This window comes from Cryptomeria japonica, chromosome 3, assembly GCF_030272615.1.
Source record: "Cryptomeria japonica chromosome 3, Sugi_1.0, whole genome shotgun sequence".
Taxonomy (NCBI): Eukaryota; Viridiplantae; Streptophyta; class Pinopsida; order Cupressales; family Cupressaceae; genus Cryptomeria; species Cryptomeria japonica.
Window position 1 is genome coordinate 852,269,731 of NC_081407.1, and position 14,558 is coordinate 852,284,288.

The 14,558-nt window shown below is 38.4% G+C and overlaps 1 protein-coding gene across 3 annotated transcripts in view; it reads right to left on the reverse strand.

Moving 5' to 3' along the window:
• LOC131047141 (DExH-box ATP-dependent RNA helicase DExH1) overlaps window positions 1–14,558 on the reverse strand; it is an 84,730-nt gene that overhangs the window by 23,089 nt on the left and 47,083 nt on the right. For all 3 annotated transcript variants that reach the window (XM_057980993.2, XM_057980992.2, XM_057980994.2), the window contains one exon: window positions 9,353–10,099. In XM_057980993.2, the coding sequence (XP_057836976.1) occupies window positions 9,353–10,099 (747 nt within the window). The remainder of the gene's footprint in view (window positions 1–9,352; window positions 10,100–14,558) is intronic.

The window sequence follows — 14,558 nt, forward strand, 5'->3', positions numbered from 1 at the left end:
GAGTCACCATGAATTGCTGCTCCATAACACTGCCAAAGATGACTCTACCGTTGAAGGAAAGCAAAAGACAGAGGAGACTTGCGAGCTCGAAAAGATTGACGAGCTACCATCACACGAAGGCACCAGACAATTGTTCAGTGAAGTAGGAGAAAACTCTGCTGCAAGCAAAGAGCTTGACACCTCCTCCACCCCTCCCGCAACCGAGCAGCTACAAATTTGTGGTGAGATGGCTGAAAACATCAAAGAACAGAGTGAAAATTTAACCATAGCATCAGCCCAGACTGTACCTCAGGAATGGTTGATTGCCCGAGCCCAGCGCAAGGCCGCCACAAAGCCACCCATCGATTTGGAGGACATCTTCTCACATATAGATCAAGCTAAAGCCAAGGGGAAGAAAAAGCCCAAGGCATATTCCAGAATAACCAAAGATGAGCAAAGGAACCGTACTCTTCACATCGCCACCCCGCTTGTAGACAAGCCAGCAGATCAGATCACACTGGCAGATTATAGCATCACGATTGTCCCCATTGGACGAGCCACCAAGGAACAAGAAAAGGAGGAATTCAAGGATTCAGTATAGAACATGCTCAGACAACTTGAAGAGATAACAGCTGAAAAGGACATGTATCAACCTCGTGCCAAGCAAGGCGAGGGATACATCGATCAACTCTTGAGACCATTGCACAATGCTTCCAAATCCCACATTCCCCCGACGGCCTTGGCACAGAGGACCACAACAGAATTTGAAGGAGTACGGGATACTGCGAGGGCTATCAGAGAATGGATACAAGGCATCAAAGGGGGAGGAGAACGAATCCTCGAAGAAGTAAAAGAGATGGCTCACCATCGAGAGGCCACCCTGGTCCGGCTATTAGAGGTAAAGAGGGAATCCCTTAGAATGCATGAAGTGGCTGCCACTACTCTTCCCCTCATGAGAGCTCTCTTCTGGACCCATGCACAGATTCCTACATTATCCACCATCCTAGATCCTTATAACATCAGCTCTCTTAAGGAATGGTACTGGACTATCACCATGAAGAATGACACAAGATAAATCATTGATAAAGAACACGATGCATGCGAGACAATTCTGAACACCATGCAAGAACTCGGCAAAATGATCCTCCGATCAATGGTCTCGGGATGGCAAAATGCCCTATTCGATGAAGTGATACAGCCGGACTGGGAGGAAAGACTAGGGACGGATAGGATCACCTATTCCGCTAAGGACCTAAGTTTTGCTGGGCAATTCCAGTCAGACATGTTGTGCTTCGAGAATAATCATTCTAGCTGGAAGGATGGTTTGAAGCACGTAGACCAATACCTTGAAGGCATGCAGTATAAAATTCGCCATTCTCCTATGCCTCCATTCAGTTTGCTATTCCAATTGTACCTCAGGTTCCAGGAATATGTTCGTGAGGAACGTACAGCAGGTCGGGACCTTTGGCGAGAATATTTGCACGGCAAGGATGAATTCCTAGAAAAGGGGTGTGAAGCTGAAAAAGAAAAAGTGCTCTCCTAAAGTGTTTTTTTTTTCCTTTTGATTTTGAAAAGTGCACTTTTTGGCCAAAGGGTCATGTTTGACTTCCAAGTCAACTAAATGTAAAACTTTATGTGTATGCACCTTTTTGGATTATTTTTGGATAAGTTCTAGTTACCTTTTGGGGTAGTTATTACTCCCTTTGGGGTAGTTGCTGATATTTGCCTCCCATTTATGGGTATGGGCAGCCATGTTTTATGGATGAATCTGGGCCTTTAGTTTAGATTAGATCTTGGCCATTCATCCATTTTTGAAGCCTATTTAAGGGACTGGTTTTCCCTCATTTTGTAAGAAGTTTTTTGGATTGTTGCTAAAGCTCTGGCGAAATTTACAGGATTTAATGCAAAGTTAATACTGTTTCAAGTTTCCCTGTGAGTGCATGGTCTCCTTCTTCATTAATTTAGAATTTTCAGTTATGTTTCTTTCCCTTATATAGCATTTTCAAAGTAAACATCCAATAGAATCCTCGTTGTTCATACCATTAGGGAATGGCTGATTGTCTTTCCTTCTGTATGGTTAATTTGAACCTCTCATATACTTAGTTCGGTTATTGAATGCTCATTGAATGAATGTCAAAGTTCTGATGTTGTATTTAATAGCATGAAAATTCAATTTTCCCTTGAAGATCGCACTAGATTGATGCAAGTATTGTGCTTAAATGGCTAGTAATGCTTAATTTAGTTATTTGGAGGTGTCTGTCTGTTTACTAAATCTGCTATCTTAGTTAAAATTTATATTTTCTATAGCTCTCTCTCTCTATCCCTCCTTTCCCCCTTTTTTTACCAAGAGAATCTGCAGTCCTGCTGAAAACAGTATCGACCCGACTTGAACCATTTGATAAGCAAGACCATTAAAGTTTCGGGGAACTCATCCAGCAATTGCCTATTTCACCATAAGTCCCCCTTGTGTTTCTAGCAAAAACACATCAAACCACTGAGCAATCCTGCAGTCAAGACCCGACAAACGAAACCTTGAGGTTATCCCCTTTGATCAAAAGTAGAAAATAGCACTAGGGATTTCCTTATCTCAAGAGAGGATAGGATACTCAGCAGGTTTATTCTATTCTGCGTTGGCCGTATGGAGTTTGCAGCAATGCGACTTTAGACACGTCAACGGATAGCTACTTCTACTTGGTTCTTCAACAACATATTGTAATGGTCTGAAACTAGACCCTTGTGATCTAGTCCATGTAAGTCAGTCCATTTGCTACTTGAGATAGCTTGGAGATCCCTTTGGGAATAGGCGCTATCTTCTAGAGGAGAGTTTAATCAGTTTGGAGGAATAATACACCATAGACAGCAGATCTGCAGACCTTCATCAGCAGCAGCAGGGACGGCACATACTAGTTTTTGGTCTTACACACTAGGGCCTTCATCATTGAAGATCTTCATCGCCTACACTTTACCGGGTTCCTCATTTCTTATTTCATTTGTATGTAGTGGTAAAAGTGTGATCTAGTCCATGTAAGTCAGTCCATTGTCTTCAGAAATCTGAAACTAGACCCTTGTGAAATCAGTCTATACCTTGGTTCTTCAACAGCATATTGTAATGGTCTTAAATGAGGATTGAAGTAGTTTAAGGACTGCATCTTATTTGGACAGTATTCTGAAGATGTATGCCAAATATTTGATTAAATGACAGCAAGAGTTGTGACTGATATATGAGTCCTATTTGTCCTTAATTCAATGGGGTAGTTGTTTCAAATCTTTCCTATGATATTCTATCATTATTGAAACACATCTTGCATGAAGAATTTGCTTAGAATGTCCTTGAAGTCTAACTGAAACTGAGAAGAGCGTGATAAACCATGACAGCCAAATGTTTGTTGAAATGTCTAAGTAAAAGATATTAGGATTTCATATAAGAAATTAGCAGGGACATTACATGGAGACTGCTTGCAAATTCAGGAGTATGAGGCAGTCAAATACCTCCCGCTAGCTATTGATTGGGATCAAAACCCAATCACGGACTTTGAGGCCGTCATGGAGGGTCCAAATAGATACACTGACAGCTGGCTATCCCAACAGATAGAGAGGCTAACCCATGAGGGGACCCAATTTACCTATAATATGATGGGTAGTCTGGATTCCCAGTCTTCAGAAGACGAGAGGACATCAAGTGCATCAAGGGAGGAGGTTGAAAAACTTGAAAAGAAAAGAAAGAAGGCAAGGGCCAGTAGGGGAACTCGGACATAAAAACGAACAAGGGAAAAGATACCAATCAGGAGGCTAGAAGTTACTACCTCATCCAAGGATCCCAGTTTGGATGATGATGTAGTCGAGCTTGATCATCTACCAACTCCACCTTCACAAAATGGTCCAATTGCATCAGGGGTGAATGATCTGCAAACGTAAAGTGAGCAAGAAATAGAGACACGGATCATTAGTTTGGGGAGACTTGAAAATCAGGTCGAAGATGGAGAGATTGTGCTAGATCAAGGGACTGACAAACAAGAGCCCACGCAAGGGAGCAGACATTAGTTGTAGCAGGAGGAAGGTGACAACAGGGATGACACCACAGTTGAGGGAGGAAAGGAAGAAGATAGAACCCAAGAACCCAGTAGAACTAAGGAGCAGCCACTACTCGAAGCTACACATCAGTTGCTCAGTGAGGTGGGAGAAAACTCAACAGTGAGTAAAGGACCTGATACTGCACCCAATCCCCCTTCTATGTCTAATCAGGTACAGATAGGCAGTGAATCAGCTAAGGCATCCAAAGAGCAAAGTGGGGATTTGGTAGTCACATCAAGACAGACCATCCCTCACGACTGGTTGGTAGCTCGGGCACAGCGAAAAGCGGCCGTCAAGCCACCAATTAACCTGGAGGACATATTCTCTCGAATAGGAGAAGTAAAAGCCAAAGGAAAGAAAAAGCCAAGAACTTACTCCAGGATCACCAAGGATGAGCAAAGGAATCGGACGATTCATATTGCTGCTCCACCCACAGACAAACCATTAGATTAGGTTGCATTAGCCGACTATAGCATCACATCCATCCCGATAGGGAGAGCAACCAAAGAGCGGGAGAGGGAAGAATTCAAGGATTCTCTGTAGAATATGCTCAGGCAGCTAGATGAAATAATCGCTGAAAGAGATGTATCAAGCTTGTGTTGAGCAAGCCGAGGGATACGTAGACCACCTGTTAAGACCGTTGCAACATACTGCTGAGTCCCATATTCCTCTACTCGCGTTGGCACTAAAAACTAATGCTGAATTCGAAGGAGTGCACAACATTGCCAAGGCAGTCAGAGAATGGATCCAGGGCATTAAGGCAAGTGGGAAGAGAATCATCGATGATGTATTTGAAGTAACAATCAAAATACATTCAACCCGGCTAAAGATGGTGGAGGTAGAGAAAGAATACGCCAAAATCTAGGACTCACGTTCAGATTCCCACACTGCATATAATCCTAGATCCCCCATAGTATCAGCACCTTTATGGAATGGTATTGGATTGTCAACATGAAGATGGACATGACGGGCACCGTCAGAAAAACTCCGGAGTGCGAGGAAGACTTGTCTGGTATTGAGAGCATCAGTGAAGATATCCTTAAGGCATTGGTCACTGGCTGGAAGGATAGCATGGGAGGTGACGATGTAGTGTCACGATGGAATGGTACGTTGAGGGTCGATAAAACTACAAACTCTGCGGAAGACATAGAATGCATCAGTAGGTTGCACGCAGATATACTACGTTTTGAGGATCGTCAATTAGATTGGTGCGAGCGGCCGAGGATAGTGGGCACTCATCTAGAGGGCACTCGGTTCAAAATGCGTAATCCTCCCATTCCTTCTAATAAGGAATTGTTCCCGGTTTGCATAAGGTTTTAGGAATATGTTCGGGAAGAGTGCGTGGCAAACCGGGACATCTGGAAAGGGTACTTGCGGGAGGAAATTGAATTTTTTATGAAAGAATCTGCCTCGGGAAAGGGAAAAGTGCTTTCATAAAAAAAATTGTTTCTTTTAAATTCCAAATGCACTTTTCCAAGCTAGTTACTTCTTTTCCACTACCCAAAGTCATTGCAGATTTTGAGCTCCGTGCAAGTGCACTTTTTGGGGAGCAACTTTATGTTGGGTACTTATTAGTTAGTTGGTAGTTGGTAGGGAATATTTTGTTCCTTATTAATAGGTATGGGCAACCATACTTTGTAGGATGAATCTGGGCCACTTGTAAGATTAAATCTTGGCCATTCATCCATTTTTGGAAATCTATATAAGGGATGGTTTTTCCCTCTTTTGGTAAGAAGTCTAAGATTGTTGCTGAGACTCTAGTGAAATTTATGCAGAATTAAAGGAAATTAAAGCTATCTTGTTTTCTTGTGAGTGCATGGTCTCCTTCTTCACCATTTAATTTTCTTGTTATGTATTTTGATTTCAGATAGTAATTTTAGGATAATATTTGATAGAAACCTTGGTGTTCATACCATTAACGATTGGCTGATTGCCATTCCCCTGTATGGTTACTCTGAACCAATTTATATGCTTAGTTCAGTTGTTAAACATCAAATGAATGGATGTCAAATTCTGCATTTATGTTTAGTAGCATGAAAATCCAACTCCCTTCGAAGATTGCACTAGATTTTTAAGCATTGTGCTTTATTAGCTGATAATGTTAAATCTGGTTTTTAAGGTTTCCGTCTATTTTCCTGGATATGCCATCTTAGATAGATTAATTAGATATTTTCTCTCTCTTTCCCTTTCCCTTTTTCCTTTTTTTTAATCAAAGTTGAAGCCTAAACAACATCATGTCAAAGATAAAATCTAATGGAATCAAGACTGTAGAGTCTTAGGGAACCTATACGAACATAACCTATTCTACCTAACCGTAAGTCCCCTTTGTGTTTCTAGCAAAACACATCAGACCGTTGAGCTATCCTGCAGTCGTGATCTGACAGTCGAAACATTGAGGTCACCCCCATTGATCAATTTGAAACAACATTAGGGATTTCCTTATACAAGAGAGGATAGGATACTCAGCGAGTAAATTCTATTCTGCGTTGGCCAGATAGAGTTGTAGCGATACTATTTTAGCCACGTCAACAAGTTGGTAATCTTAACCAACCATTGGATAGTATTTATTGTACCCATTTTGTTGTGTTGGGAACCAAATGATTATTGTACACATTGCATATGGTAATGAATGACATATCTTTTTGAAAGTATATTGTCTTGGCATTGTCATATTCCGTTATTCTATTTTCTGCAAATGATATCTCTATTTACTCTGTATGATAATTAATATCACCCTAAGGGAGTAAACAAGGACCACTAGGATTTGTACAAGGAAGAGAAAATCATAAATTGTTATAACTTGCATGGAATTGTGATTTTTAATGATGCGTTTAATCATAATACAATCATATTATCAAAACATCTTACAAACATTCTATATGTTGGGTAGCCATATTTTGCATGAAATTTATGTTCTTAAAGAAATGTATTTTAATTTGCCAAGTTTTGCTAAGTTTTTGTCAAGTCATCTAGTGTGAGTCAAAATTGACTTTGTCAAGTTTTTGCAAGTCACGATTTTCAAACCATGCAACAAAGATTGTTTCATTTGACCCACATAGCCAAGACGAATAAATAAAAGACAAACAAGTGACATAGGAATTACATAGCTTCCATACTCCTATTAGAAAGGAATGAACATGTAGAGTGGGATCTAGTAACTCCTATATTCCCTTACAAAACAAATCCTTTTCCAACAGACAAAGTAAAAAAAGAGTTGTCAAAGGAAAATCTTGTGCCACATATTTCTCTTCATAGTTGCAAGAAATGTAACAGTAATGTGCTGCTACAAATTTAATCAGTGAAACACTAGTCTATTATGGCATTTCTTTTCCTTGAAATGGCCACTACAACCCTATCCCTGCAACAAGACTATTTTTAGAGGTTTTAGAACTGGTTCCTTCCCGTCTTCAATGATTTCACAAGCTTTATCTAAAGAAAAGGAAAAGGTTTCTTCATCACAGCATTCTTAAGCTTTAATGCACAACAATTCATACAAATTTGCAATAATTGCTAGTATTCCACAGGAATGTGTCCCCCACAAACAATTGTTGTCTCCAAAGACAACGACATTTCCAAGATGCCAAGACAATAGGGAAACATCTTGAGGCATCCCCCCCCCCAATGGAGAAATCGAGGGGACATTGGGACATCCCCTCCAATGGGGAAATTGAGGGGACATTGGGACATTCCCTACAGCCTCAAGAAACTCAACCATGTCCCATGAATGCCTCAAAAACTTGTAATGGCCCCCCACATCTAGCATTTAAAAAATATATTTTTTATTAAAAAAAAAGAATTCTTTGAAAGTTGAGCCACTAACCCTAATCCTAATGGTCTAATGGTCCCCACCCATACTCTAAACACTCAAAAAAGCTTAAAAAATTGTATAACCCTCATTATTTAACCTGTTAATTTCTTCAGCTCCATTGCTAATCCTTTGAAGAGTGAAGATTTGGCTAGAATTACTAAAGTAGTAAGGACTTGTTGCAGAAAATGTATTGATAAAATTATGAAAATGGCATGTGCCTTGAAGATCTATGTGGTGTCAAAGGCCTTAATTTGGGATGCATCCCTCAATCCCGCCCTATAATATGACAAGGAATTCAAAAAAGGTGCTAACCCTCAACATGATCAGAGGCAGACCTTCACCTCATTATCCCAAAATCAAGGTCCTTGGTCCTCCCACAAAACTATCCCCCCATTCTAAGGTCCCTTGGAACATAGGGAATTGCAAACATGTAACTTTTTCAATGAATTTTTGTTCCATGAAAGATTGGATTTGCCATGGGGCGAGTGAGAAGCACTTTAATTAAATTTTTTCCATAGCGTTGCTTTCCAACAAGAAAAAGAGTTGCAGGTTTTGTATGGTTTGAATCTTCTTTGAGCTGATTTTTAATCTATTTTGAATACTTATTTAAGTCACAGGAAAAATATATTAAAAACAGAAATGTGCATATATAAAATTAATTTTACATGGAAAAATTGTAGAAACTTATCTATAAAAGAATGTGATGTATGTGTATGTATCAAATATATAATTAAATATCATGAAAATAATGCATCTTACATGCAAAATCAGTAATGTTTTCATTGTCGTCATGTTTCTTCATTTCTCATTTATGGTACATAGGTTTCTCATTAATGTAAAATAGGAACATAAATGATCATCAAACAATCTACCCTCTGAAATTTAAGTTGAGATCAGAAAAGGAATCAAGATTAAATCCTATAAGTGACTTTCCAGACTCCTAGTATCTGATGTCATCAATATCCTTCGGTAGTTGTCACATGTTGAAATGGAAAAACATAAAAATGAAATGAAACACAGGATTTTGGATGGGAATATAGTATATATGGGTTTTAAGTATCATAATTACACCTTTCCCATTTAGTTTCACGAACAAATATATATATATATAACCCACTTTCAATTTCATATGGTCAATCATATACATGCTGATACCTGACATTCTTGTATACATCCATCCACATACTTCAACAAAGTAGTTACCTTAAGATGAAAGGATTATTATGTTGCAGATTTTACTTCAACAAAGCAGATATTCCAAGTTACAAAGAATTATAGAGAAAATATAGATAACTTGAAGAAATGCAAAGCTAACAGGAGATAAAGAAGAGAACACAGAGTTACAAGTCTTCCACAAAGCATTATCCTTTCCTCCCATTCCTAATCATGTACTCTTCTACAAGTTTTGTGTATCTGTAGTAATATGATAATGTTTTTCTTTCAGTTCTCAGTTCATCACAAGTTAATAGCAGTTTAAAGGTTTGTGACACTTACATCACATCATCGATAGTGATGCTTGTCTCCGCAATGTTTGTTGCCAGTACAATTTTTGTAAGGCCCTCTGGAGATTTCTGAAATACACGACGTTGCTCCTCCCCGGACATGGAACCATGCAATGTTACTACCCAAATGCCTATGCTACCAAGACGACTTGATGACTTAAGGCGGCTATGTAATCTGTGAATCTCTGCTATGCCTGGTAAGAAAACAAGCACTGCACCTGTTACCCCTAAGTGCACTGAAATTGACTGAAGTGGTTTTTTCTCCTTTTCAGCTTTGTCAACTGAGATTTGTCCCATTTGCAGTTCTTGAGAAGCTTGGCAAGTAACCAAAAATATGAGAGCTTCAATCAAATCATAATTTACAATGCTCTGGTCCAATGAGACTAATGTACGAAGAGTTGTTTGACTGTAATGACTTGCAGATGACATGATGCAGTTATCCTGGCCATCCCCATCTTCATCCCTAGTTTCCCAACTATCTGGATCCTTTTTCATGATTACATTCTTTTCATGCACCATTTCAGAGCCTCGATTTTTTTTTGTGTAAGGAGAGTTCCGACCTACATTGTAACCAGTAAGCTCAAGTACATCTTCTAAGTAAAAGTCTTGAACAGGGAAGGTATATCCAGGAATGTTTACTATAGCAGTATCAGCTCCCAGTTTCTGTTTGAAATAAGATGCAAATAACTCCGCTTCTACTGTTGCTGACATTAAAATGACATGAAGTTTACTCCCATTCCTGCACAGTACATGTAACAAACCCAAAATGTCATATTATATGCAACATCATAATTTTCAAACACCATACAAGTGAAACTCAATGCAGTTTGTTAACAATATTATTAAAGTTTAGTAATGCCAAAGGATGTAAATAGCTTTTTAAGTAGGAAAGTCAATTGGCTGCTGCATAATCTAATTGAAAGGAAGAAGAGTAGTGATTTCTCAGTTTCAATTTCATTAGTTACCATTATGCAGGGAACACAACATTTATTATTGTCATATATATTACTTAATTGTACATGGGACTGAACAAGATTGCTAAGTGACAAGCAGAATGAAAATTAGATGGTAGCTGGACTGATTGTTAAAAGTTAAAATATTACCTTATGCTTGTATTTAAAAATTTCAATACATTTAATAGAAGATTTATTAACACATACTCTTTAGTCACAAAGTTGATAGAGGAGTTCATCTGTCAGGTATAATAATCTAGCTTGCAAATCTCTATGAGCAACTCAAGGAGGTGGCAAAAATGGAAGGAAATGGTATCACCCTGCTGCATTCCTAAATAAATCACAGAAAAGAAATGCACAAATCATGAACAATATGCAAAGATGGGAAACACCTGCTTACCCAAGATGAACTGCACCTGCAAATCTGAGTGTAACACAAAAGCAGTCACATAATGACACTCTTTTTGTTTCATTAACAACTATATTTGATAGACATAAAAGATACATATTTTAGGGCTTTGCCTCACAATATACTCAATGGGAAAGAAAACCTTAAATTAACCCATGTATAACTCATCTTACATACCCCAAGTGGACAAGATGTTACTTGAATAGGGAGATAAAGCTAAAGCATAAGACCACATGCTAAAATATAAGCATAATAATATGTTGTTATTAGGTAATAAAATGCCCTTCCTATTAAAGCACTTTGTCTCCAAAACTAGTAAAAGACAAACTAGGAAAAGGAAAAATAACTAAGAAAGAACGAAATGGAGAGTTAGATTTTTGCATGAGTGGAGTAGATGCTAAGCGTTGAACCCACTGCCAAAAATATAACCCAAACCAACCCATCAAACTATACAACTTAACAAAATCCATACATAAAAATAGGATTTCTTTCCACTACTCAGCCCCCTCAAATTTTATTGGCACGTTTTCCAATGACATGGCATAGTTGAGAGCTTGCAAATGGACCCCTTCCATTCACCCATGGATGGTAGTCATAAGTGCATCTACAAATAATCCTCATTTTCCATGTATGCATCTTCTATAGGGAAACCTAACCACTTCACCTTGGACAATCAAACCAATCTATTTTAAAGCATCTTCATCTCTTTCTCAATGATTCCCTATGGTTCCAACCATAGATTGAAAGTTCTCAAAAAACTCCCTTGACTCACAAGTGCTCTCAAGATCTGCAACTCGCAAAACACTCCCTCGACTCACAAGTGCTCTCAAGATCTGCAACTCGCAAAACACTCCCTCAACTTGTAAGTCCTCCCAAAACAAAGCTGCTCCTAAGCCACCCAAAAACTTAGGACAAGTTTTTGGAAAATAAAATCAGATTAATTGCCAAAAACTCAGCAAAACTTGACAAAAAATTCACCCAAAGCCATGAGGACATTGCATTGAATTGTTGTAGGCAGAATGTGAAGACATCGTATGAAGAATATAGAATACAATAACTGTGCCATGTCAACAAAAAAGCAATCCCATGGGCACATTTCCCAATGGCCGCTTGTCAAAGGCACATCATCAAATCGTGAGCAGGTGATTAAACACCTACTATTTGTTTGTGCTTGGGAGCATGTCCAACATTTCTAGTCACACATGAGCAGCTTGTAGTTACGAACAGGTAATGTATAGTCACTTGCCAAGTTTTTGTCCAGTTAAAGTCAAATTTGGGTATGCTGATTTAATTGCTAGAAACATGGAAAAACTTGGTGAAATCTCCCCCAAAGCAATGAAGACATTGCAATGCATTGTTGCAAGTGGCATGTGAAGACATTGTATAAAGTATATGGGATGCAAAAGTTGTCGTACCATGTCATGCACCATCCTAATCCCTGGTTGCAGCATTTATAAACTCTAGTCAAACCCTAGTTGCCTCTTAATATAATCAAGTATAGGCAAATCAATGAATGCATGGGACCAACCCTAAGAAGGAAAAAACATTATAAAAAAAATATGGCAAACATATTAACATTGCCTTATAGATGTCCGACTCCCTTTTGTTATACATCAATACTATGTTATTATCTGTTTTAGGCCGACCACATGCTGGCCAACCACACATGGAATATTTTCAAAGGCAATATATATTTGAGGAAAAAATAAGGAGGTTGGAAATTAAACGTGCAGGAATATTTATGGAATAAGGAGCAGATTCATAATAAGGCAGCAATCTTGTTTAGCAAAATAAGGGCAACGATTATATATATTAATTCTGGCCGATTTATTCATGAACAAAGGACAGATGGTAATTAGGACCAACTAAACAAAGTTAATAAATTATTTATTAATCAAAAACAGCAATCAAGAGAACAAGGGGTGTAACCCTTTCAAAAGGGTATTGGGGTGAAGGGATGTGACTCCCTACAAAGGGAGAAATAAAAGAAGAATTCCATTTTAAGAAACATAGGAGGGAACCAATCAGCATCAAAGGAGAATTACATCTGCATCAAAGGAAGAAAAACAATTCCACAGCAGCAATCAAGTAATCAGCATTAGAACAGACAGCAAATCAGCAGATCAAGGAAGATATAATCAATTTCAGAATTAATAAGAGTGGTCAGCAAACTTATATAATTACAAGTACTTGGTATGATGCATAATACATAATACATGTCTTGCTGATCCACTTAGCATGTCTGTAATTTAATAATATTTGGGAATGATAAGTAAATTAATATAATGCCCATAATGTATATTATCATTCTTGCTATTACTCTTAATATATGCATAATTAATTATATTAATTTAGATCTCTTTAATACTTTGATCCAACCAACCATCCCATTATGGGGTGAAGGAAGAAATATGTAATAAGGAGGCAGAAGCACTGACATCCCCATCAAGTACACCAACCCCTGGGTGGGGCCAAGAGGCCAAATGACTGGGTGTTCATTCCATGCTCTTGGGCTTGACTGGAAAGGATAGACTCCAGGCACCTTATATGATTCTTTGACGGACTCCATAGTGTGGATTGGTTGGTAGAGAAAGCCATTGAGTGAAACCCATCATACTCTCAAGAGGATGAATAAGGAAACATAGATAGGGGGTGCAGATACAAGCATCCCACTAGGTAGACCACCCCATGTTGATGTCCAAGGTGCATACCACTTGGGGCCAAGAGGGTGAGCGTTCACTCTTGAGCTTAGTGTGAAGATTGCTTTGGGCAATCCTATCATGCTCCTTCATTCAAACTCTATTGTGATTAGAGCTATCTAATGAATCAGTGAATTATGATAATTATATGTATATGTACTTATATGTGTCATTGACTCATTACTAACCCTAATTGAGATTTATGACACCTTAGAGAAACTAAGATACTGGATTCGTGGCTGGAGGGCAGGGTGCAAAGCTGGGTTCAAGCCTGGTCCAAGCATGACACTGGTCCGACGTTGGATTCACTGCTGGTTCGATCCAGCGGAAACAAGGAAAATGCTGTGTTTTCTTTTGTTTTTTTAAATTACTAACGCAGTCGTCTTCCTCCGCTCCTCTGTTCTCTTTCGCTTCTGTCTTCCTCCTCCCTCTTCCATGCAATCGAATAAACTTCTGCTTTTATTTTTATTTTAGCATTACTTTATGACATTATTTTTACATCATTCGATTTGGTAACTTTTTAAATTTAATAGGTTAAAATTTAATATTTAAATTAAATTAATATTATAATTTATATTATCATATATTAATAATATTTTAAATTAAAATTTTAAACATATTATTATATTATTATATAATATATATATATATATATATATATACCCGTACCCATACCCAAGGAAAAAAAATTGCCGATTCCATGATTCCATTTCCGTACCCGTGCCCAAATTGGTAAATAAGTAGAGAAATATTAAGACACCTTGAGAAACCTTTTGAGAAAACAAGAGGCAGAGGCAGCTAATAACAATTTGTTAGGCCTTCAAGTGAAGACACAGCAGAATAGGATGAACATTCTTTTATTGCTCACAAAGAAAACTATGCAAAATGCCAACAGAGTTTGTAAGCCAAGGCCTCTAAGGATTTGGAAAAAGGTGACCACTATGTTGGGCAAGTTGTCAACATAGAAGATTGAGCTAGAAGAGGACAGAATAGACCATCATCAAGGCCGATCTCATAGCAGCTTCTTTTCAACTGCATGCACTCCTTGGAATCATACAATCTGCACCTGCAAAGTGATGGTTGAAATTTTGATACTGACGTTGGTTTTGCATAAGTTAGGCAGAGAATTGTAGAAGC